The sequence below is a fragment of the Colossoma macropomum genome, unplaced genomic scaffold (assembly GCF_904425465.1).
Source record: "Colossoma macropomum unplaced genomic scaffold, Colossoma_macropomum, whole genome shotgun sequence".
Taxonomy (NCBI): domain Eukaryota; kingdom Metazoa; phylum Chordata; class Actinopteri; order Characiformes; family Serrasalmidae; genus Colossoma; species Colossoma macropomum.
In genome coordinates, this window is record NW_023494803.1 from 39673200 (window position 1) to 39700265 (window position 27066).

Below are 27066 nucleotides of genomic sequence, written 5' to 3' on the forward strand. Positions count from 1 at the left end.
GGGGAAATTATTAGCAAGTGTTTGCTACCACCCCCGTTTAAGCCTACAGCCTCAGTCCCCAGCCTAGGTCCCCTCCACCATCTTCCCTCACTGCCCTGCACCATGCAAACCAGCCTGGCACTCTGAAAAATCCATTTTCTCCCACATGACTTAAAGAGGTTTCACCTGTGGATTATACGGGGGACAAACAGGATGAACACCATGCACTGAGAGGGCCAAAAACATCACCTGGGTGGAACCGATAGGACTACACAGGCAGAATATCAACCACATGACTAAATCCGACTGAAGGTATTGCAAGTTTTGTATTCATAGCCTCCATAATTTGCTTGACAGATAAAGTCTGCTGTACAGGGCCGGTTTCTCAGGCATGGATTGAGCCTGTTGTGTTCCACCCTTGAAAGTCTATGTTTGAGCTGAATCTGAGGCTGGGAAATTGGCCCATGAGCAAAGGCTTAAACACCAGACTAAGTGTCCAGGAGCACTAAGATTTTCTTTGAAAAAAACAACTGCATTAATTATCACTTTAACACTCATTACAATTACAAAGGCCTGTAAATTGACTTTCAGTGACTAAATTCCAGGCTTATTTAATGACAAAAAGCTTTGGGTGAGGCATGAAAGTGACCTATTTTCAATCCTGTGTTCTCTCGAAACTTTCTTGAGGGTTGCGCCATATCCACAGAGAGATGACAGTGATGGACCAGTAATGGGAGTCATGCAGAGCGCTGGATCAGGTTACCGCCTAGACCATATTTTTAATGTGAAGTCAGGGTCTGTTTTCTCGAATAATTGTTGTTCCATGCCAAAAGACACGGGAAGAAAGTCACACAGGACATTAACTTAGATGCTCTGCAGCTTAACAAGCCTCTGCGAATACACTGCAGATACACTGAGAATCAGCACCTTTAGTGTCATAATATTTGAAAGTGCTTTCATTAAGAACTGCCTGCCAGTCAAGCTGCTTGTTTTAATGTGTTAGAACGAGGCTCTAAGAGGTTTATTGTGCTGGACAAAATAACAGAAACACCTAATAATACATGTAAAAATGAAAGAACCTCATATGGAGAAGGTCCTTCCTTTGCCTTCAGAGCAGTTTCAGTCTTCCCTGGAATTGTGTCATGCAATTCTGTGCTAATTTCTGAGGCTGTAGGCTTTGTGGTGGTTAGCAGCTGGTGTTAAGTGTCTGTCTGTCCTTGCCAATCAGCTGTTCCACTGTGCTAATGCAGTTTGTCCATGTTGTCAAGTCTTCTTAGACTATTTTTGTGATGCATCCGCAATTCGGACAACTGTTCAGCCTCTTTGCTTTGCTTTGAAAACTCTGCTAATTGGCGTTCGGCCTAATGTGACCGACCTGCAGGGCTCTCTTTTTAATTGGGATTAAGTTTCTTCAAAGTTAAAGCCTTTTTCATGTGGGGTTGCTTCACCCACCTGCTGTAGCAGGAGTAAATTTGACCACTTTTCTTTGACAGTTTTTATTACACTGAGCATTAAGGGTTCGACTCGCAGTGACTCCTTATTACAGCGTCATTATTTACATTTAGATTTTCAAACTAAGCTGGCAGGAGTGGGAATAAAGTCTGAGAAGCCAGCCCAATGTAGATATAGCAAACAATCTCTTTGAAAGCAGATGATAATTATGACAAATGAAAATGCTGATATCTCCTTATGGAGAGAGCAATATAATGGCAACTTGTACATTATATTCATGGCCACAAACAAACTGAATAAGAGTAGTTTGTGCTCCACTGTCTAATGCAGGGAGAGGAACTGAGGGGTGGAGTCCAGCTCAGTTTGCTGATTTCTCTGCTCTGACACAACAATCAAACCTGGTTATTGGGGATGTGCATTCTGACTAAAGCTACGTTCACATTACAAGCCTCATTTCTCAAATCTCTCTGACAGGGTGGTTCACACTCGTTTAGGTAAGTGATTCAAATCTGTCATTAATGTGACGAAACCGGCGTCCTGAAATGACCCACATGAGCACATCCTACTCAGTAACGTCACGTGAATGAATCATGTGCATCATCAGCACAAACTAACGAGCAGAACGAGCTTCGCTGAGAAGATAATTAACTCTGATCAGCTCTCAGCTTCATTATTAGAGCGAGACGAAGGAGAAAAGGGTGAGATGTGTTGCTTTTCCACCGTTTACTGGCTTTAACTTCTAACTTTTAACATGGCCATGAATCGGATACGTATCTGATCTAGGACCACATATGAAAGTGACTCGGGTCAGATTTAAAAAGATCAGATTTGTGTCGACACAGCTCTGAAAACATCAGATCTGAGTCACATTAGGGCAAAAAATCAGATTTGTGCCACTTCAACCTGGTAATGTGAACGTAGTGTAACTCTACATAAATTTTGCCAAAATCCTTTTTAATTGTGTTGTTTTTTTTCCTTTTCCGCAGTTAACCGGCTATCTGTTCATAAACTCTGACAGACACTCAAATATGAAACTTAGGCTTTGTTCACATTACCAGGTTGAAGTGGCACAAATCCGATTTTTTGCCCTAATGTGACTCAGATCTGATGTTTTCAGGCCTGTGTGGACACAAATCTGATCTTTTTAAATCCGATCTGAGTCACTTTCAAATGTGGTCCTAGATAGGATATGTATCCAATCTGTGGCCATGTGAACTTAATGTGACGCTCAGATCGGAATTCATGTGCTTTTCTCCACTGCGCGTGTGCCATCATTCAGCGCTACCATGGCAGCAGCGCCGAACAGAAGTTAAAGCCTGTAAACGGTGGAAAAGCAGCTCATCTCACCTTTTTCTCCTTCGTCTCGCTCTAATAATGAAGCTGAGAGCTGATCAGAGTTAATTATCTTCTCAGCGAAGCTCGTTCTGCTCGTTAGTTTGTGCTGATGATTCATGTGATTCATTCACGTGACGTTACTGAGTAGGATGTGCTCATGAGGGTCATTTCAGGACGCCGGTTCGTCACATTAATGACAGGTTTGAATCACTTACCTAAACGAGTGTGAGCCATCCTGTCAGAGAGATCGGATCTGAGCAAAAAATCGGATTTGAGGAATGAGGCTTGTAATGTGAACGTAGCTTTAAAAGCCTTTTTAGGTGACAGCACTGGTGTTGCACAAAAAATTAGCATCATGCAGAGAAACACATTTTAAAGCCTGTTTTATTATTCAAAAGCAGCAGAGGGAAACTGACAGATGAGCTAATGAGCTAAAATTACAGCTAACCTGTAACACTGGATGCTAATGGAGACTCATCATCTTTTCGTGTTCAGTTGACGATGTTCCAACATATATTTTAGTAAAACATATTTTAACTCTTTCTGGACTGTGCTAAGATCAGCCTAGCGCTGAAATTAGAGCTAAAGGTTGCGCCATCTCTGTTTTCATGTCCTTGGAAACACACTCGTGTTTCGGAGCGCTAAAGTATAACAAACTTACAAATACGAGCAAACCTTTCACGTTTTACAGTTATCATATAAAGTCACCATTTCAAAGATAAAAGATTTTGTTACTATATAGTGACTACAGTTGACACCAGAATTATTGGCACCCTTCAATAAACTGTGCAGAAACAATCATATGAAATATAGAATATATATAATAATTAAAATGTTCCCCATTTTTATTTAAGAATAATGTATTATTAGTCTGTTTATGTTCTGTTTTCCTGTAATGAAACGTAACAAATCAACTGCTGAGACAAATCTGGTATGTCTGAGTAGTACTGTAGAACTGTAGGCCTGCAGGAATCTGGCCCTCCAGGATGGAGTTCCCCACCCTGATCTAACAGGGTACATCCTTAATTATTGCAATTTAGAGCCTTTACATTCAACATATGAAACTTTCACAATAGCCATAAAATGCTATATCTGCATGTTAAACCATCCATATTTTCTTCAATAATGTTAACAATGTAGAATATATGAAGAGTTTCATTCCAAAATGATATAAATTGCTTTATATCAATTTTGGCCATAACATATTTTTGAAAAGAATAACAGCTTGTGTGTAATGAAAAACACATATTTATTTCTCTAATAAAGGTGGCATTAATTATAATATAGCCCTGATATTTTTGTATGTGTGAAAGTTGCTCACCAAAATATATAATGAAAAAAAGAAAAATCTTGAAAGTGGTCTATAATGCATTTTGGAACGAAACCCTTCATATTATAATGGAAAGGTGTATGATTGAAGCAGCCAGAAGTGAACTAGATTTTCGTCTTTGCAGGTGAGCAAACAAGTCAACACGTTTTTCAAATTGTGTTAAAATGCTACTTGTAATTGTGGCAGTGGTGCACAATTGTTTAATATGAAGAAAGCTGCAGTTTGGTTTATGTCTTTGTGGTGAGCTGTGAATTGTAGCTGCAGTTTCATCCTTTATTGCTCACTAGCAGCTCAACACAGCGTTAAAACATTTCACAATTAATTATATTAATTAAAAATATCCAAGTTGATCTCCTTTCCACCAGTGGAGTGGCCACTAGAGGGCCTGCAGAGAGAGGCTACAAACGTTCTTACCGATGATTCTGAGTGATTTTCTGCACTGATGTTTGGTGAAACATTCTGTTATTGATTATGTAAAGCCTATTATGTAACCTACTGGACTAAAACATGTTCTAACACTTATTCTAGCTAAAAGTAATAACAAAATCCCTTTAACTTATGACATTGACCATAGAAATGATCAAAGGTTTGGATTGATTTACATCGAGTTATCTGCCTTGAGATTTGATTTCTACATTTAAAAAGTGATAAAATCTAGACATTAACTTCATTCTTAATGCTACACAGTCATTTTTTCAGTCATGTTCAAATCATAAACTAGATTCAGTGAACAGATTTGAAGATGTGTTTTCTTCTACAGCTTCTACAGCTTTTTCATCATTTTGGACACATCTAATGCTTCCTAGGGTCCTACTAGTTGCTAGATAGCTGTGAAGTTGTAAAGGACTAACATGTTTGAATCATTTTATACATTTATCTGCAACCAAATTGTTCTTTAGTATTGAAAACATTGAGTCCAAACTGATTTGGAACAGCAGTGAACTTGGAATAAAAACTTTTTGGATTAACATGCTTTCAAATTAGGCATTTTTCTCATATAAAGTCACCATTTTGAAGCTAAAAGGTTTTGTTACTATATAGTGACTACAGTTAATGCCAGAATTATTGGCACCCCTCAATAAACTGTGCAAAAGCGATCATTCAAAATAAACAATACATGTAATGACTGAAATGTTCCTCATAAATGTTTGGAGAAATGTTTTACCATTTATTTAATAGAAATCATTCCTACAAGAGTGTTTTTTTTAATAGGTGGGGCAAAATTATTGGCAACCCTAAAGAATATTTTAATCAAAATCAAAGAAATTTGAAATATTAGAAATTGAGTGTCAGACGCCAGCTCCATCAACAGAAGCTTTTCGGCAGGGTTCAACAAAAGAGTAGGCCACAAAATGCAGCGTCTGAACGTTGCAAAATGTCATTGGAACTACAAATGGAATCGTGTAATGTAGTCAGATAAGACAATTGAACTCTTTGGTCATGAACCCATCCTCATGTTTGGTGAAAAAACAGAAATACAATGAAAAGCATCTTATGTGGTTAACACTGATACTTTGGAGCTGTTTTTCTGCTAGTTGTCCTTGTGAAAATCAGTGGCATAAAGAATTCCACTAAATACCAGGAGATTTTAGCTCAAAATCTGTCTGCCTCTGCTACGAGGCTGAACCATGGATGGACCTTTCAGCAGGATAATGATCCCAAACACGCATCAAAATCCACACAAAAATGGTTGCAGGAACTTAAAATCAGAGTGGCCCTCTCAGTCTCCAGTTTTGAACCCAGTCGAAAACCTAAGGTGCGTATTCAAGATGTCAGTCCACAAGCAAAGAAACAAGAATATCAGGGAACTGGAAATGTTCTGCATGGAGAAATGGTCCAACATCCCCCACCAAGTGTTCTCCAACCTTGATTATACACATTGATTTTAGTACATTTTCATGAGGGGTGCTAATACTTCTGGACTGTATACAGTGACCTAAATGTTTCAAAATAAATACCCAGTAGCTGAGAGTAAATACTGTGTTCCACCACTTTAACCATCCTGTAGGTGCAGGAGCAGTGTCCACCTCTAACACCACGATGGACGGCCAGAATGAAGACGCTGTACAGTCAAGCTCTCCTAAAGTCGTAAGCCATGGTTTCATGAGAGTCTTAAACCGTCCTGCACAATGGCTGATCATCATCGCTCTTCTGGTCTCATGGTCGGCAGCTGGCATTTTCATGTTCGACTTTGTGAGCGACACCCAGCTGACCAGTAAGTGGCTTAATAATAACAACACATTCATACTACATTTGGGTCATTCTACAGAAATGTCCATTTTTGTGTCCCTAGCGTTTACAGATATATCACACTTAAAAAACATGTTAGGGTTTCAATTTATTTATATTTTAAAATCAAACAATAAGTTATTTTAACAGTTACACCTTCTTGAGCCTCAATTTAGCAATATTGGTTTTTAAATCAATTATATAGAATTCCAAGCACCACAGAAGAGCTCGTCCTCACAGTGATGTGTGAAGGCTGAGGCCATATTTTGAGGTAAAAAACATGTTTTTCTGCAATTTTAACTGAAATAATCTATACATGACTATGAAATATATGATTTGAAATATATATGAAATGACAAATAAATATTATAAAATATATAATGAAAGTTCCCCGTCGTCACTGGTGTTACCGCATAAAAAAAAATCTTATTGAATTGAAAATCACACTGATGACATCACTCGACGTCCTTTTACCTGTTTTCTGAGGATCTATGAAGAAAAGCACATGGTGAGTCCACTGTGTCTTTCAGTTATCAGAGATTTTCTCATTTAGCTCATGATTTCATATGAAGCTTTTAGCTGAAGTCACTGGTGTGACCGACTTTATTCTGAGGTAACTGTGAAAAAACACAAATGGATTAAATTTCATATTTTAGTGGATATTCCATGACTGACAACATGTGGTTTGATGCTCTGTAGCAGCCGTTTTGTAGAATACATTGTTCATTAAAAATGTCTCTGGTGTTACCTTTCTTATGTGTAACACCAGTGACTCCTATGGAGAGATAAAAAAGTGGACGTTTCTGTAGAATGACCCAGATATCATTGATTTGTTAGAGTATAATCAGAAAAAAATATATATTTTTGTCTTTTCTTGCTATAGATCTTCAAGATATAGGTTCTGATCCAATAACAGCGGTCAATAAAGCTGTTGAAGGCATTGCAGACAGAATGAGCCACATGAATGACATTTTTAGTGATGCTCAAGGTAAGCGCTATCTACTCTTTCTATTATAATGCATGAGGAATAATTCAGATGGTCTGTTTGCTCCAGGGATGCGACGATTACTCTATTAAACTTGATTATTTGATTACAGAAAGCATTGATTAAAATCAATGAATTAGCATTTATTAGTAATCAAGCTGCACGCTAGTAATGCTTATTGTAAATGACAAATAAGTGCAGTCCCATGTGGTGAAAAACAGTGCTTGGTGAACACTAAATAAGTTAAATAGGTTTTTGAAGGCTTTTTAACGGCCTACTTGTTAATCCTTCCTCATAACAGTGGTTTACATTCATTGACAGTCTTGGATGACTGCATGGTTTGTTTTTGCTCAGACATTTTTATTGTTTGGCCTTTTCGAATAAAGCTATGATTACTTAATGAACTGTCAAAATAATCAGTAAATTACCTGATTACTAATATAATCAGTAGTGACAGGCCTAAACTGCTCTAGCTTCACAGAGATGTGAATAAACCAACGCTGAATCCATTTCCTGTTTCTTTTCCTGCATTGTTGGGGTCATAGAGTACGTCCCTAATGTGATCTCTGATCCGATGGGCACTGCTGTCCAGTGGACTGACACATCTGTGACATTTCTATCAGGAATACTTGGTTCTGGTATGAATTGTGGCTTCACTGATTTAAGTTTAGTCTAACATAATTTCATAATCCTCAATTATGGGTGTAATGATTTCAACACAGTATAGAAAAATCTGAAAAATGTACCTTTAAAATGGTGTATGGAAATGTAAAACTGTATGGCTGATATGTCACTGGCTCTCCTCTAATCGTCTCTCATTGACCAGCTTTCATGGAAACCACTGTCCATGAGACATCTGGGTGCAGCCAATCAGAGTAAAGTGGGTATGGAGGGGTGGGGCTTATACAAAAGACACACTTTTTTTTAAAGAAAAGCTTATAAATTGAAGGAGTTGTCATTTTGGGGGTTTCGTTCTTGTTAGAGTGTCACAGGCATTGAAAAAGTTCTGTTGGGGAACTTTAAGGTAACACTTTGGAGTGTTTGGAGTAGTACTTTGTAGATGATTAATAAACTCTTAACAGATTATCAGTAACACATTAACAACATATCAGTGAAGTATCAGTAGTGAAGCATCTGAAGACACTGATGTAAATATCTTGTAGATGTTCTGTTGATACATTACTAACATTAAGTAGATGTGTTGTTAATATGTTACTCCCATTACGCAAAACCTAACCTTACCAACCTTACCTAGAACCTAAACCTCACCCTGGCCCTAATCCTAACCCTAACCTTAATCTCAACCCTAATCCTTATCCTAACCCTCATATGTTCTTGACATGTTACTGAGAGTCAGTTGATTGTTTGTTTCGTCTAAAAAGGACCCTCATAATTATGTGTCACCAACCAAAATTCCAATCTGTGTAGTTTATAGTTAGAGCTAAGCAGAATCAAGACATTTTTAAGACATGAAACAATAAAAATAATCAAATCAGAATTAAAAATCATATTAAACTTGAAAATATGTTTGTCATTACACCCCCAACCACATTTATTTCCTCCAAGATACGCAGACTGGAGACTGTTCTGGGTTTTCATTGAATGTTTTCTCCGCAGGGAATGAAGGAGTCACTGGCGTCTTTAAGCTCGGGACTGATGCACTGGACGAAGTGAACGACTGGGTTCGGGCCCCAGTTGGCCATCTGTTCCACATGTTTGAAGGTAACTCCACAGATATGCAATAACTCAGCCCATATGCAAATATGTGCCAGATAAGAAGAAATGAAAACGTAATTGATCGTGACTGTTGTGCAGTTGTACAGAATATGGCATGTTTGGCTTACAACCTGACCAAAACAGTAAAGTGATAGTTTGGTGAAAATTACTACTCGTCTTGAAACAAAGCCAATTAGTCAATCAGCCAAATGTCAGTTTCTGTTACTGTACACTCTTAGCTAAAAGGGTTCTGTATAGTACCAAAAAAGGTTTTTTTGGCTTATAACAATAGTGGAACCCTTTTCAAACAGGTTCTACATAGAACCATCTACAGCACGTTCTCCGTCAATCTGAAGAACACTTTCATGATACAAAGAACACTTTTATTATGCAAAGGGTTCTCTGAGTGTTCATGATTCTATATAGAACCATTTCTTTTACTAAAGAGCACTTGAAGAACCATATTTTTGTTACCTTGTATTAACTTGTATTAACTGTTGTCTAAAATGTACTTTGTATCCTCTCTATTTAGACACGCTGAATGCAGTGATTGTCCAACCTCTGGAAATGGTCGGTGAAGGAGCTACATTTATTTCAGACGTAGCTGTGGCCGTCTCAAACTCTGTCTCAGGCCTGTTCAAGGGCATTGGAGGCAAGTCCAAATCCTTTTGAGACCCATTTTCATGTTTAAAATGTAGTTTAAATCTCCAGGAACCCAAATCTGTGTTTTCTTTTTAAGTAAGTTAATCTTTTAAATTTACATATACATGTACAAAGTACAACCCCATTTCCAAAAGAGTTGGGACGCTGTGCAAAATGTAAATAACAAAATGCAATGATTAACAGATCATTTAAACCCTATATTTCATGGACAATAGTACAAAGACAACATATCAAATGTTGAAACTGAGAAATTTGATTATTTTAAAAAAAATATTTGCCCATTTTGAATTTGATGCCAACAACATGTTCCAAAAAAGTTGGGACGGGGGCAACAAAAGGCTGGTAAAGTTGTGTAATGCTAAAAAAACACCTAGTGGTTGATTGGCAACAGGTCAGTAACATGATTGGGTATAAAAAGAGCATCTCAGAGAGGCGGAGTCTTTCAGAAGTAAAGATGAGGAGGATTCACCACTCTGTGAAGGCCTGAGTGGGCAAATAGTGAAACCATTCAAGAATAACGTTTCTCAACATAAAATAGCAAAGAACTTTTGCTTTTCATCATCTACGGTACATAATAACATTAAAAGATTCAGAGAATCTGGAGAAATCTTTGTATGTAATGGTCAAGGCCAAAAACCAGTATTTGCTGGCCGTGATCTTTGGGCCCTCAGACAACACTGCATTAAAAACAGACATGACTCTGTAGTGGAAATCACTGCATGGGCTTATAAACACTTCTGAAAACCACTGTCTGTGAACACAGTTCGTCGCTGCATCCACAAATGCAAGTTAAAGCTCTAGAACACAAAGATGAAACTGCACATAAACAGGATCCAGAAACGCCGCTGCCTTCTCTGGGCCCGATCTCATTTAAAATGGACTGAGGGGAAGTGGAAAAGTGTCCTGTGGTCTGACAAATCAACATTTGAATTTCCTTTTGGAAATCATGGACACTGTGTCCTCCAGGCTAAAGACCACTCAGCTTATTATCAGTGCACAGTTCAAAAGCCAGTATTCATGATGGTATAGGGGGCATTAGTGCACTTGGCATGGGTGATGTGCACATCTGTGAAGGCACCATTAATGCTGAATGATACATACATGTTTTGGCAACGTATGCTGCCATTCAGACGACGTCTTTTTCAGGGAAGGCCTTGATTATTTCAGCAAGACGATGTCAAACCACATTCTGCCTGTGTTACAGCAGCATGGTCTGTATTAAAAGAAAGGTGCTAAACTGACCTACCTGCAGTCCAGACCTGTCACCACTGAAAACATTTGGCACATTATGAAATGAAAAATATGACAAATGAGACCCTGAACTGTTGAGCAGATGAAATCCTGTATCAAACAAGAATGGGAAAACATTTCACTTTCTAAACTACAGCAGTGTCTCCTCAGTTCCCAAACACTTACAGAGTGTTGTTAAAAGAAGAGGTGATGAAATCACAGTGGTAAACAGGCCCCCGTCCCAACTTTTTGGAACATGTTGTTGGCATCAAATTCAAAATAGGCATATATTTTTCCAAAAAACAGTAAAATTTCTGAGTTTCAACATTTGATATGTCGTCTTTGTAGCATTTTCCTTTAAAATATGGTTTACATGATTGGCACATCATTGCATTTTGTTTTTTATTTACGTTCTGCACAGCATCCCAACGTTTTTGGAAATGGGGTTCTATGTTCTATGAATCATTTTCCAATATCCACTAAATAGCTGATGCAGAATTTTGCTCTTTCTGTGTAAACCAGGCAGCTCTAATCTTCTCTCATGTTTGTAAGCAGTACCCTCACCAATCACCAGGCTGATGTGGTTTGATGTGGGTAATAGTGAGTGGACACGGTGGGGTCTACACCACCACCTGAGCCTGTTTCACTCATTTCTCCCCAGTTTGGTCATGTTGTAGTGTTTAGGTCTGTTTAAGGTGACGAAGGGCTGTCAATCAAAGGTGCTCCACAGAATATTAGAGCCACGATAGCTCTCAGATTGGTCTCATATACAATGCATAAGACATTGTTTATTATATTTTGTATATATTTATCTTATATATCTTTTTTTTCATTTACACTTTGCTGGATCTTTAAATAACACTTAATTTTAGTATCATACTAACATTTTAATATTTTACACTGTGCTCCCTGGAAGCTTAATGTAGCTTCTAGAGATGGCACGCTACCACTTTTTCTTTTCTAAAACTGATATTGAAACCTGGAGTATCAACCACCCATATTTATTTCTAAAACAATACCAAAATGGGCTATTTTTAATTAATGTATGGCATTTTGTAAAATATTAAGTTATTTTTTGTAAAATTGCAAGAAGTATCATCACTGAGTCAGTGTGAAAATAAAAAAAGGCTAAAATGTAGTGAGCATGCGCTGCTGCGAGAGTTTTTCAAACCACATTGAATGTATTTGGGTATTAATGTCACACACGCAGGGTTAAAAAGAAGGCCCAGTTCATTATTTAGGTCTTAAATGATGTCAAAATTAACACTGATACTGATTAAGATGTGATGACAATAGTAGATAATTCACGCACATCCTCAGAAGACGCTTCTTTCACCAAGTTTAGACTGAGTTCTCTTTGAATTCTCTTTCATGGCGCTCACATTCAGATTCATCCGCTTAGGGAAGGGCATGTTGTGTGCAGTTGCACATTTCCACCAGAGAGGGCTCCAAATCCCCAAAACTTACACAGTGTAGCTTCAAGATGAACATCTAAAAGTGGTCTATGAAGCTGAAACTACTCAGTCACTCTGTTAAGCCCACAGGAAGAGCTACACAGCTAACAACATCATATCATACAGTGTGAGTGAGCTCTGTTTCAGAATAGATCTGTTACAGGATTGACTCGTATTCATTCATTATTTCCCCACCATATCCCATCCAGCATTTTCTGCTGATACCTGCTGTCAGATCAGTGCCATCACTAGTAATTTCTAAGCTTGCAGTAGTAAAAGACGCTGGTGCTTAATCAAACTTATATTTCTCAGCTTGGATCCCTGCGATGAGCACTAGTCCCATGGACTTAGCCAACAATGTTCTGGAAGGAGCAGGAAACCTCAAAAACACCGTCTTCACAACTGTATCCAACCTGTTTGCTGGCGATGAAGGTATGAAATGACAATGAAAAACGTTTGTAGATTTCAAAATGATAAATAGCAGTCAATTAACATTGTAATTCCCGTTTCCTAGGTGGCATTCCCGACATTAACTTTGATCCCATGAAAGTTGTCACAGACACTGTTGAGGAGTTTGCTGATAGGAGAGACATGTTCTTGGCGTATCTCTCTAACATCCTGATGGAAGATAAAGGTACGTCACTGGCTAATTATCATGACAGATGTACTGTAGGGGCGTTTTTCCGCTGCGCAATTAGAAATAAGAACCAGTCTAGTTCATTTTTGAGAGACAAGTGGAACATTTAGAACCACTTTAAAGCGACAAATTTGGCCCATTAGCCACCCTGCTTGATACTTAACTTACTGAATCATAAGAAACATTATACTACATGGTTTTTGCTCAAGCACAGATTCATGTGTCTCCTCTTGAGGGTGATTATGTGCAGAATCAAGCCAAGCTTATATTTTTCTCTGCGTGTGAAAATCAGAATAAAACACTTGTTCTGTGACTGCTAGCATGCTATAGCGCTAATGCTAATGAATGCTAGCATGCTAAATGCTAATAGTAAAAGTAATAACCCTGATAGTGAGCATATATCGGTCCGCTGGCTTGATGACGTTGGCACCCCACTGACTGTTTGCCACTGCTGGTCCCCCCCTCAGACCACCCAGATTACTGTCCTGCAAACAAGCTCTAACTAGTTTTTAATCTTCTCAAACAGATTTTAAATGCACACAGACTTTTATTTTGGAAAATAAACTTAGAAAAACATCACAAACAAATGAGAGAAAAAAAAAATAACTAGGCCTGAAATAAAATGATTTTGTAGAAAATGTTGCTGACGCTGAGCTAGATTAAAATGATTTACTAAACCAATTTACAAAGTATAACTTAAGAAAGGAAGGAAGGAAAAATAAGTGAACTGGACTGGAAAATGAGTGATGATAAGTGGAATTTCGTCTATGACTCTGTGTAACCACCAGTTGGCCGCCCGGAAAATGCTGTGCAAAACACCAGTAACTTTGCCATCAGTGGGCCAGCAGTGGTCCACTATTCTCTTGCAACCAGGGAATTCTAAAAATCAACACATCAACATACCACTTTAATTTACATTCTAAGTTCACATTCTTAACTGGTCATGTAGTAGTGGTTAGTGACTTTATTTTCACATGTAAAGGATTTGCTAAGTTGTAAGCTTCAGCTACAAGTGTTACCCAAGACAGAGAACACTGTTAGTATAGTGGATAACACTGCACTGCTGCCCTCCCATGTGGTAGGCCAAGGTGCAATCCAGTGATGGAAATTCTTTGACTCCAACACATCTAGGACTCTGGGTCAGCTCTTGGCCAGTGACTCGGAGTCGAAATGTTTGGAGACGACTCTGTCGACTTTGTTTTTTCATCGTAATCAGCTTGATAGACATTTTGAACACAGCAGCAAGTATAATGGAGGTTTCAGTAGCATCAGTTTCTTTAATTACCAGGCTGTAAACAATGCTACCACTACTGATCACCCACTGCAAGCACAAACTCTGCTCTTCTTCAGCGCTTTCAAAATCCTGCACCGCTCTGCACCCCGCTCTTCATTTTCTTCATGGTTAACGTTGCAATAAACAATATGTGTGTTTACATTCACTTAATAGTCTGATAACTGCAGAAAATCAGATTTTGTCAGTAATCCGATCAACACGTTTACATGCACTTGAGTAATCAGAAAATTAGGAAACTCTGGGTCTACATGAGTCACACAGTCTCACTCCAAAAGTCTCCAAGCTGCTCACTTAATTCTGGTACCGCGATCTGTTTTGCACATGCGCAGACTGAGAAATCCGATAGAAATCAGAGTAAGAGTTTACGTGCACCGAAAATATCTGATTACTGAGTGTGCTGTTTACATGACCATTTGAATAATCAGATAACTGCAGAAATCTGATTATGATCAGATTGTTGAGTACACGTAAAATTAGAGACGGTACAAATAATGGAAACTAAAAACAATATGAGGCTGAAATCTGCTTCATATTTGCCAGTTTTGTATTTAAATTTTCCATTCCACCTTAAATGCTGCCTGAGTGCCATTAAGGTAAATGCATCATTTAAGGTGAAATGGAAAAGTCAAATAAGAAGCTGGCAAATATGAAACCATCTTCAGCCCTGTAAAAAGAGTATTAAGACATAAGTAAGCTGTGTTCAGTGTTCAGTAAGTTGTAATCATTTGTCAATCTACCTGATATTGGTATAATCTACAAAATGTAATCATATCACTGTAATCAAAAATTTAGGATGTTTTAATCTCTGCTATATTGTTGGCTCTGTTGCAAACTTGGAGTCATGCATCACTAGTTAACCTGGGCAGCACATCACGCCATACCGGAAAGAATCCTTGGGCTATACTCCTAATGCTACATTCACCTACCTCTGTAACATGATTAAATTGTAAGTTGCTGTAGATGGGTGTCTGCCAAACGTACTACATCTAAATGTAGAACTCAATTAGTACCATTCTTGAGCAGGTACCTAGAACCATAAAAGCTGTCAGCATTGGACTGATGGCCAATGAAAAAAAGCACAGTAATGGTTTTCTGGTGCTAAAGATTATGGTATTTTACAGTGGAAAACCGCCCTGTATTTTTACAGTGGATTACAGTTTTTTCATTATCTTTAACTGACTTGCTGTTCTTTTCCTTAGAAGAGGCACCACATGTGATCCGAAGGAAAGGTTAGTATAAGTTTCTGCAAAATAGTCTTTAAAGATGATGATGATGGAAATGATATCCAACGATCATCTAATGATATTTTAGATGATTCCATGATTTTTTATTTTGCACTTTATAACCTGAATCCAAAAAAGTTTTTCATAATTAATGTCTATATTTATTGTCCACAGGAGAATTTCTGCCACCTTTGGAAAAAGGTCAGTAACACCCAAATCTCCACCTCAAACTAATATCAATAACACAAAAAAAGAAAAACAAATAAAACAAATGAAAACAAACATGCAAATAAAGAATGCTGCAAATGGTGCATGAAAAAAGTGGATATATTTATTCAGTAACAGATGGTGTATGTTTCTTTCCTGAATTACATTCTGAATGTGCCCTCATCTCTTTCTAATACTGATAAAAATCTACATCTGCATTGTCGTTCAACCCCTGTCTGTACCTCTCATATAAAAGTCTGGTGAAAAACGTCCAGTATGACTTTAAAATTATACGAAAACATTTGATCTTACCTAATATCTGTCTGGAATGGTTTAATAAACGGTGCATGAACAATTTACCTGGTGTAAAAATAAACACGTCCATGTGAAATGCCTTGCTTTCTCTGATTTCTCTTCCTGTACATAAAGGTTTTACAGAATTACATGATGTTGTGGTTGTGGTGTATGTACTGAAAGTGTTTAACCATCTCTGACAGATCCATTTTTAATAACAAACATCCAGCATGAACCATTAAAACTAAGTGTGTCATATGTTGCAAGAATATTGTAAGGTCCCAAACCCAGCAATATTCATCCCTAAGCCTTTCAGCAGGTTACATACAAATATTTAATGTATTTAATGTTAAACATACTGTTAATCCATAAATTTAGAATACAATCTTTTCTTTTATTGACTGTCTTTAAACTGCTAAATGCAGATCATGATCTCTGGAAGAACTTTAAGCGAAGGTTTCCACTGTGGTGCAGTTATGGGTAGTTGGGATGCAACATGTGTACACTGCTGAGGTCATCTTTGTAATGTATTGATCATTATTGTATTGTCACACTGTAAAAAATGCTGTATTTTACAGTAAGTCCCTGACAGCTTAGTTGGCAGTAAAGTACTGTAAATATTAAAAACTATACTGTAAGACATGTTACAGTAACTACTGTGATTTTAAAGCATTAAACAGTATGTTCCTGTATATCTACAGTAACTCTGTTTTTTTACAGCCAATTTGTTAAAGGTCAGTGCGGTTGCCAGCTGGACACAGCTACAACTGATGCTGCCCTTTCAATACTGTGTAAAAGTCAGAGATCACCCTTCATTTATTTATGCATTAATTTCCAGTCAAAGAGGCCATTAAGTTCAGCACTGGGGAAAAAGCAGAAAACATACATGTAGAAGATTCAGTAATTAAATACAATATCAATTGTCCACTCTTTACCTTTATTCCAGCTTCCATTCTTTTCAGGAGACTCACTTTCAGTTTCTCAAAGAATCTGCAGACACACCTCCAAAGTTCAGTCTTAGAAGCTGGTTGATCATTTTCTGAAGTAATCAAACACATTCAGTGGTGTTGAGGTCTGGACTCTGGGGTGGTCAGTCCATCGTTCAGCTTCTTTGTTTGATGTGTCCGTCTCCTTTTCTCAGTGAGGTTCTTCTTGACAGCTACACATCCTTTCAGACCCACAGCGCTGAGTCGTCTTCTCACAGTGGAAGGATGGACAGAAACACCTGTGGATGTTTTCAGATCTGAAGCAGCTTGATTTTCTCCTCTCTCTCAGAGATGAAAGCTTTAAGTGCTGTTTATCTGATGGGGGCAGTTTTGGTGTCTACCAGGTTTTGCTAGGAGTCCCATTTTTTGAACTCCAGTGTTGGAAACTCCTGTTGTTCACTTTGAGTTTCTCCTTCTTTATGCAAGTGGATTATTTTATATCTAATCTCCTCACAATAATCTCCTTTAGTCATTTTAGATGCTCATGAGAGAGAAATGTGTGAGGCAGCTGAGGTGAGTTTGGGTAGCTGTTTGTGTGAATGTTAGTGTCTCTTTGAAGGGGAACAGAACGTCAGTGAGAGCTTTAGTTGGACTGTAACTGGTTGAGTTCAGGTTGGAAGGGTGGAAGAGTTAAAGTGGCAGTAGGTGGACAAAAGAGTGGATAAAAATAAAGACTGTTAGATACATAAATACATTACATTACATATATATTTTATTTTTTCCTGATTCTGAAAAATGAATAATTTGTATTTAATGATCGTGATAATTAAATTAACTAAAGGGTGGTCTCTAACTTTTGCACAGTACTGTGTATCATGGCCTGGCGCCTAGGAACTCTGTAACTATAGCACTGCCTACGACTACAATCTACTGAGTTTCTGACGCAGAAAAAATCTTCTTTACAGATAAAATGCAGATAAAATGTATTTTACTGTAAATGACACTCTAAGCTGATAAGAATGAAAACATACTAATTTAAGAAAAAGGTGTGTTCTTGTAAGTTGTATTGTACATTACTGTAAAATTACAGCATTTTCTTTTACCATGGTTATCAACCCTGCTACAGTCATATGCATAAGTTTGAACACCCCTGCTCAAATTACATATTTCTTTGATTTTCTAAATGAAAATAAGTTAACACATCCTCTACAGGTAAACTTTAATTTAGCATTTTCTGCTAAATTTAGTGCACAATTTTGAATTATTTGCTTAATTTAACAAATTTGAAAAAAAAATAAAATAAAATTTAAAGTGTGACGTAACTTTTCCACAGGCCACATTTTATATTTTGAGTTTATATGTTAAATTAAACAAATAAACAGTAATTGTGCATTACAGTGTCCAGAAGTGTGTTCCCTGTAGAGGATGTGTTCATTTAGTTTCTCTTAGAAAAACCAGGGGTGCCCAAACATTTGCAAACAACTGTATGTCCTGCACAGTATTTTGTTTAACTATCTGCAAAATGTGCTCAGACATGATTTTACACCTTCTCAAATTGAGAAGTCTATAACCGCAACAAATGGCTTCATGAAATAGTTGCAGAGGTTCTGAGCAGAAAGCATGACGATATTGCGACGAGAACCGAACTTATCAAGGTAGCTATTGCCAAACAAGAAGTGAAGCATGTAGACGCTACAGATGTGGAGGACCAAAGAGAAGCAGATGCACCAGAAGAAGCTCAGGTCAAAGATTTGTACCAGGTAGAATCCTTGGATATGACGGCCACTGAAGATACAAAGGAAACTGCTGAAGATGCTGTTGATGTCATGGATGAGGAGGAAGCAACTGGAACATGTGAAGATGTTTCTAAAGTCATAAATGAGGAAACTGCCTCACCAGATGTTACATCAGATGAGGCCACAGCTGACACTGTTGAGGATATTTCTGGAACCATGGGAGAAATGGAAGTGGAACCACTTGATGTGACGTTGGATGATGATACAGTTGGTTCTGTTGGTGTGTCTGATGTTCTTGAAGAAGAACCAGAATCTGATGCTGCCAGGGAGAACATTGTTGAAGACCCAAACATGGGTGATGTTTGCTCAGAAGCCGCTGTTAAGGAGGAGCCGATTGACCTCGTGGTTGAAGCTGTAGATGTTTCTGCTGTTGTTGTTGTTGATGTGGAGGAACCAATGAAGTCAAGGGAAACCAGTACATGGAGCACTGATGAAGACCAAACTGAAACGAGAGCTTTCCCAGAAGCAATTCTTGAACAGGAAACTATTGGTTATGATGGAGCTGAGATCAGAAATGGCACAGAAGTTGAACATGCTGTGGAGGATGAGGTAGAAGACAAACAAGCAAATGATGAAGAGGCTGAGGAAGCAAAGGAAAAGTCAGAGGCAAATGAGGGACTCAAGCAAGACAGCGATGGAGATGCAGGAGAAACAGAAGCAGATGCTGACGAGGAGGAGCATGTTGTGTTTCCTTTGGGAGACGATGATGACTTGGACATTATGGGTAGCTGTGATGAAAATAATAACAACAATGAGAGCAAAAGGCGCACAATCAAAAGAGATGTAAGACGAAAAGCAATAGCCAAAACTGAAGACGCCAATCTTCCCAAGGGAACAGATGACCAAGAAGAATCTCCTCCTGAAGAAAGCGCAAAAGGTATTATTTTCATTGGGGATGGTTTGGAAAAGTGATTCTATGAATAAGTATTCTTTCAATTGATTGTATAATGCAGGGGTTGCAACCCAAATGTTAAGAAGAGCCACGGTGTCCTTTCAACAAAAGTCAAGCCACCTTGGGAGCCAATAAAGCCAACTTTATTGAAGTAATGTTTTACGATCTTGGCTGTAAATGTGTCTTAATATGTGCTAATGTCCTAGTGTAGGCTAAAATATGCAATATAAACAAAAACACAGACTCACTTTGCTCTGCTTTAAGCTTTAGCTCAGCTATAGCTGCTTTTCTCACATCTCTGACAGGAAACCTTTCCTTAAAAGTGGAACAGTTGCTTGTAAAATGTCTCTCAATGTTTGAGTTTTACGAGGCTGAAGTCACTTCTCATTCGCCAGCTTCTTGTTCTAATTTTCCCATTCCACCTTAAATGGTGCCTGAAGTGCCTGAATGTAACTCCTGCACCATTTAAGGTGGAATGGGAAAATTAGAACTAGGAGCTGACTTCAGCCTCGCAACTCTTTAATGTTTGACAGTTTCTTGTTGCAGATTAAACGTATCAGGACTTAAAATAAGTCCGTTCGTCTTAAATCTCTCTCTTTGCCTTTTCGTTAGCTACTAGCTAGGCGAGATTGTTGTCTGCGTTGCTATGTTGCTATGGTCTGTGTGCCAATCTTCAGGGTTAAAGGGTGAATTAGCAGTTATACATTAATTCCAGCATTTAAGACCATTTAAATGAGTTAGAACGATCAGCAGAGCTTGATTTTACTGTAAAGGAGGATTATTTTATTTTTACCTACAAATCTAATTCGAAGTCCATCACAATTACCCACATGAAATGGATGTTTCTTCCCCAGACTTCAACTCTGTTTTAGCAATGTACTGTTAAAAATCAAAAGAATTCAGCAGCACAGAAATTAAAAACAAAAGGATGAGGCACTTTCACATTTCAAGAAAGTGATCTTGTTTCTTGTTTTCGTGCACCATGAGCACACATATTGATGGAATGCATTGCGAAAAGAAGAAAGAAAATGTATCATGATCTGTTTAAAAGAAATGCATGTATTTTATACATACTGAACAAAGGAACAAGTGTGTCAAACTCGGTTCCTTCTGGGCTACAGCTCCGCAGAGATTAGCATTTTCCTTGTAAACCCCCGCTTTTCCATGGAGAGCAGTGTTATCCACTACGCTACATATACCAGGAACCTTCAAAGGTCCTGTTAAGCTGGTAGATACAAAGGACTAAATTACTTATTTAAACATGGAAAAATCCACATTTAATGGCTTCAGGAATTCAAGCTTAGTCTTGAGCTAAGTTATATTGTTCATGGGGATTTTAGATGAAACTTTCCTTCTGTTTAGGCCTAGTGCTACTTATGTCCAGAAATCTGAGGTTTAATGTTCATTCAGTCTCAACACATTTCTGTAATTCTCTTTCAGTGTTTTCTAATTACACAGGGGTTGATATCTTAGTGACAGTATGTAATGTGTAATGTTATAATGGCTGTACAACCAAAGCAGTGCTCTGAAGTAGAGGCAGGCAATAGGATAACATAATGATATCATTTCATTATCATTTTTATTACTGATTTTAAATAGTTGCACAAGGTCACCTGACGGCCAATGAATCCGTCAATTTATAAAATCCAGAATTTAATTATTAACTTATTAAATTATCAATTATTAACCAGAATGTCACTGGAGTCACTGGTGTTACACCATATTCATACAACACCAGTGACTGTACAATATGTTTGGAATTAAGCTCTCCTTTCTGCATATATGATAATAGGAGATGTTAAAGGACATATTAAGATTATTTATTTTTGGGATGAAAGAAACTGATTTTTTAATAATGTATCCACCTGAATTCCCACTCCAAATGGAGAACGACCCATGTAGTCATTTTGCCCGCCTTTAAGTTCTTATTATAAAAGCATTGACAGTGTAGTTACACTGTAATACATCATGCTAAGGCTTATTACTGTGTATATACCACTTTGTACATACTTCAGTTCATCATGTGAGTGTCGAGATAAATCATGTAACTCTCACTCATGAATTTCAGTTCTAGAGCAAGAAAGAATTGCTAAAGAGAAGAAAGCCAGGGAGGAGGTGTTCAAAGTCCTCCAAGGTAATTCCCTTATTTTACTCCCATTCATGTGCTCTGCGGATAACCTGCATACATCAAACGCAAAGATACTGAAATTCACAATGACCAAAGCACTGTGACCCAACCTTGTCTGTCCTTCCAGAGCTGAGAGCTGAGAAGGCAAAGAAAGAAGAGAAGGAAAAAGTAGAGAGAGACAAGAAAAAAGAGAAAGAAAAAGAAGAGGTGATGAAGGAAAAGGCTAAACTAAAAGAAAAGCCTGAAGAGGACATTAGTGTGTTTCTCAAACCTAAAGGTAAGAACTCCATCACTGAATTATTAACAGACGTGCTACATTTCCATTCACACAAAAATAGAAATGCCAATCAAACAACATGATCGCAGTGTAATAAAGAATCCTGCAGTTCACTCATCACCAGCACATGTGACTGAGCTTTGTGACTGCAGGCAGTGGTGGACAGTAATGAAGTAAATGTAATTCGTTTCTGTACTTAAGTCATTTTTTCGTGTATCTGTACTTTACTGAAGTTTTTCCATTTTGGGTGACTTTTTACTTTCACTCCACTACATTTCAGAGTTAAATATCTCACTTTTTACTCCACTACATTCTGAGAAATTTGTCGCTCCTTTTGGTTTATGTGTGTATAAAAACGTAACCTGTCAAAACGAAAGAAGCGCAAAGTAAAAACACCAATCAGGGCACAGTGCACACTTTGTTTTGAGCTTGTATTGACCTGTTGGTCATGCCGACCCAGTGCAGCACACGGTTCAGCATCAGTGCAGCAGCGTAAAATTTTGGGAGTGTCAATTCAACATAAATGATGAACTAACCTAACTTTGTGTAAATAGACCACAATATAGAAATATGTACACATATGCAGTTGTGACTTATGTGTCTTTATTCTGAATTTATACAAACACTTTCATTTTATAGTAAATTAGTTTTGGCTAGTTTATGTTTATGAACAGAGACCTACAGATGCAGTTTAGTAAAGGAAACTCATTTGTGAATCTGAGTTTAAAGCATGTTTTTATTAAACTTAAACTTGTAACTAAGTTGCATTAAGTTAATTAATCTTTTAGTACTTTTACTTTCGATACTTAAGTACATTTGAAGACAAATACTTTTGTACTTTTACTCAAGTGGAGGTCTAAAGGGAGGAACTTCTACTTTTACTGGAGTAATATTTTACCTTGGGTATCTCTACTTTAACTCAAGTACATGATTTGTGTACTTCTTCCACCACTGACTGCAGGACTGAGCGGTTGCAGGTTTAAGTCAGTCCTGCTTTGGTCAGTATTCATTATAGCTGATATATCATCTATACTGATATTCTGACATCGTCATCACACAGTGATTTTGACTCTGTCAGTACTGATAGACAACAGAAGCACAGTTTTCTAAGTGTAAATGATTTAACACACTTCTGCACATTTGAATGCACATGTGGCCTGAACTGCAAAGTTTTGGTACATTTTAAGTTGAATTTTTTTCCAGTTTATTAAACTTAATAAATAAATTGAAATCACGCATTAAAATGTAAAAATTTAAAAGTGTGCTCTCTGTGTAGGATGTTATTTTCACTTAGAAAGTCAACAAAACAGGTCATTGCATTGGGGTGTTCAAACTTTTGCGTGCACAGCATTTTGTTTCAAATGACGCATTCAAAAAAAAAAAAATCTATTTATCTCCAGATGTTTAAAGGCATCTATCTATCTGTCTGTCTATCTGTCTGTCTATCTATTCAACTATCTATTCAACTATCTATCTATCTATCTATCTATATATTTATCTGTCTGTCTGTCTATTTGTCTGTCTGTCTATCTGTCTGTGAATCTATCTGTCTGTCTCTCTGTCTGTCTGTCTGTCTATCTATCTATCTATCTGCCTGTCTCTCTGTCTGTTTGTTTGTCTGTCTATCTGTCTGTCTATCTATCTATCTATCTATCTATCTATCTATCTGTCTGTCTGTCTGTCTGTCTGTCTATCTATCTATCTATCTGTCTCTCTGTCTGTCTGTCTGTTTGTCTGTCTGTCTATCTGTCTGTCTGTCTATCTATCTATCTATCTATCTATCTATCTATCTATCTATCTGTCTGTCTGTCTGTCTGTTTGTCTGTCTATCTGTCTGTGAATCTGTCTGTCTGTCTGTCTGTCTGTCTGTCTATCTATCTGTCTATCTAGCTGTCTGTCTGTCTATCTATCTATCTATCTGTCTGTCTCTCTGTCTGTTTGTTTGTCTGTCTGTCTATCTGTCTATCTATCTATCTATCTATCTATCTATCTATCTATCTATCTATCTATCTATCTATCTATCTGTCTCTCTGTCTGTCTGTTTGTCTGTCTGTCTGTCTGTCTGTCTGTCTATCTATCTATCTATCTATCTATCTGTCAAAAGATTGCAAGTTTAATCATTAATAATTAACAGCAAATTAATAATTGCTGTTATTTTATTACAACGTAATTCTTGATGCTCAGCTCTTCAGATGTGTCACTTTAAAAGTCCTTTCAGAATCTTCTACACTTCTGTTGTTCATTCTGGATACATTTATTCATTTTTATTTACAGCTTCCTACAAATGAATTTAAGCCTGTACATCTGTAGAGTGCCACCATCATGGTACAAACATTTTGTACAAGGAACCTCAACAAAATTGTTTTAATATCATTGAAACAATGATTCCAACCTTTTGAGTGGTAACGTGCTGTATATACAGTGGTAAATGTGAGAAAGGCCAGCACAGATATATAGTAATATCTCTCTAAAATGCAGTTGGACAGTAACTGAGAATTTAAAAATTGGTGCAGTGGATTAATTTGTTTGATCTGCATCAAATGTATGTGTTTTCTTCCTGTATACAGAGCCAGTAATCAATGAGGACAGGATTAATGCTACAGTTAAAGGTATTTTGTTATGTTGTAGAATCAGCTGTCGGAAAACAGCCTGTCATAATCTGTAAAGTGTGACTGAAGGTCTTTATGTAATGTCATATAAATCACTCCTTTCATGTCATTGCAGAACATGAGCTTGTAAAAGAAAAGCCAACAGCATCACACAAAGGTACTGATCAAACCACATATTAGAAAGTCGTCTTTATATGATGTTCATCCATGCAAATATGATTTCTACTGAAACGCAACACAAACTGAAACTCTTTCCTGATTTCTGTCCACTGCAGACATAAAGGTCACCAAGGAGAAAGCTGAAGCAGTCAGTGTGAAGAAAGGTGAAGCTATTTTATGAAGTTTAATTATTAAAAACTGTAAGGTGTAGAGTATATATTGAAAATGTGCACTGAAAAGGAAGGTAATTTATTGTGATTCTACACATACATAAATAAAATTATTGGTGTTGCAATTTCAACACAGTTATCGAAGAAATGAGTGAATGAATCAGAAAATGTAAAACTCTCATTGATGCACCCCTCGTTCTCTTCACTGTGTCTCTCATTTACTGTATTTTGTGGAAACGACTGTAAATGATCAAAACCCCTCTTCTGACAAAGGTTTTTTGGTGTGGTGGGGGCATCTAACTGTAGTTTTGGGGAACCATAGGTGATACCAAAATGCTACCATCTTCTTAAAATCATCAACCTTAGTATCAACTATAGTATCAGCTTGAAAAAAGTATATTTCACAGTGGACAGCAAGATGAACACTTATGTCTTATAAGAACCCTTAACATAAAACCTCTAATGTTTTACAGAACCTGAACCTGCTCCAAAGGAAAAAGTAAAACCTGAATCTGCTCCAAAGGAAAAAGTAAAACCTGAACCTGCTCCAAAGGAAAAAGTAAAACCTGAATCTGCTCCAAAGGAAAAAGTCAAACCTGAAGCTGCTCCAAAGGAAAAGGCGAAACCTGAACCTGCTCCAAAAGAAAAGGCAAAACCTGAAACTGTACCAAAGGAAAAGGCGAAACCTGAACCTGCTCCAAAGGAAAAGGTCAAAACCTGAACCTGCTCCAAAGGAAAAGGTGAAACCTGAACCTGCTCCAAAGGAAAAGGCAAAACCTGAACCTGTTCCAAAGGAAAAGGTTAAACCTGAAGCTGTTCCAAAGGAAAAGGTAAAACCTGAACATGTTCCAAAAGAAAAAGCAAAACCTGAACCTGCTCCAAAGGAAAAGGCAAAACCTGAAGCTGTTCCAAAAGAAAAAGTGAAACCTGAACCTGCTCCAAAGGAAAAGGTGAAACCTGAACCTGTTCCAAAAGAAAAAGTCAAACCTGAACCTGTTCCAACGGAAAAGGCAAAACCTGAAGCTGCTCCAAAGGAAAAGGCGAAACCTGAACCTGTTCCAAAAGAAAAGGCAAAACCTGAACTTGCTCCAAAGAAAGGTATTTTTGGTTTATCATCTTTTTTCTCTGCTGTTGACTGAATAATTAAATTAATTCATCAAATTAACGACCATGGCCATAAAGTGCAACTTTCTTTCTTAGGCAGGACCTGAACCTGCTCTAAACAAAGATACTTTTGTGTTTAAAGGTGAAGTGTTGACAACACTGATGTTTACTGAAGATCAAGCCTTAAACCGAACTCGGTCAAAGTAGAACTCTCTCAATGTTTTATAGAACCTGAACCTGCTCCAAAGGAAAAGGCAAAACCTGAACCTGCTCCGAAGGAAAAGGCAAAACCTAAACCTGCTCCAAAGGAAAAGGCAAAACCTGAACCTGCTCCAAAGGAAAAAGTGAAGCCTGAACATGCTCCAAAGGAAAAAGTCAAACCTGAACCTGCTCCAAAGGAAAAAGTAAAACCTGAACCTGCTCCAAAGGAAAAGGCAAAACCTGAACCTGCTCCAAAAGAAAAGGCAAAGCCTGAGCCTGTTTCAAAGAAAACTATGAAACCTGAACCTGCTCCAAAGGAAAAGGTAAAACCCGAACCTGTTCCAAAGGAAAAGGTAAAACCTGAACCTGCTCCAAAGGAAAAAGTCAAAACCTGAACCTGCTCCAAAGGAAAAAGTCAAACCTGAAGCTGTTCCAAAGGAAAAGGTAAAACCTGAACCTGCTCCAAAGGAAAAAGTAAAACCTGAACCTGCTCCAAAGGAAAAAGTAAAACCTGAACCTGCTCCAAAGGAAAAGGTAAAACCTGAACCTGCTCCAAAGGAAAAAGTAAAACCTGAACCTGCTCCAAAGGAAAAAGTCAAACCTGAAGCTGCTCCAAAGGAAAAGGCAAAACCTGAACCTGCTCCAAAGGAAAAAGTAAAACCTGAACCTGCTCCAAAAGAAAAGGCTAAACCTGAACCTGCTCCAAAGGAAAAGGTGAAACCTGAACCTGCTCCAAAGGAAAAGGTGAAACCTGAACCTGCTCCAAAGGAAAAGGT

The 27066-nt window shown here is 37.7% G+C and overlaps 1 protein-coding gene across 1 annotated transcript; it reads left to right on the top strand.

The window, feature by feature from the left end:
- Positions 1–25748, top strand: si:ch211-266g18.10 (microtubule-associated protein 1B). The gene is made up of 16 exons (XM_036592718.1): positions 1–291; positions 6105–6311; positions 7209–7313; positions 7856–7948; positions 8928–9032; positions 9559–9678; positions 12686–12805; positions 12888–13007; positions 15504–15533; positions 15702–15728; positions 21711–21776; positions 21898–22047; positions 24615–24656; positions 24772–24813; positions 24932–24979; positions 25459–25748. The coding sequence occupies exons 2-16, from the start codon at positions 6137–6139 to the stop codon at positions 25704–25706; spliced, it is 1491 nt and encodes a 496-aa protein (XP_036448611.1). The 5' UTR covers positions 1–291; positions 6105–6136; the 3' UTR covers positions 25707–25748.
- Positions 25749–27066: the final 1318 nt, after the last annotated feature.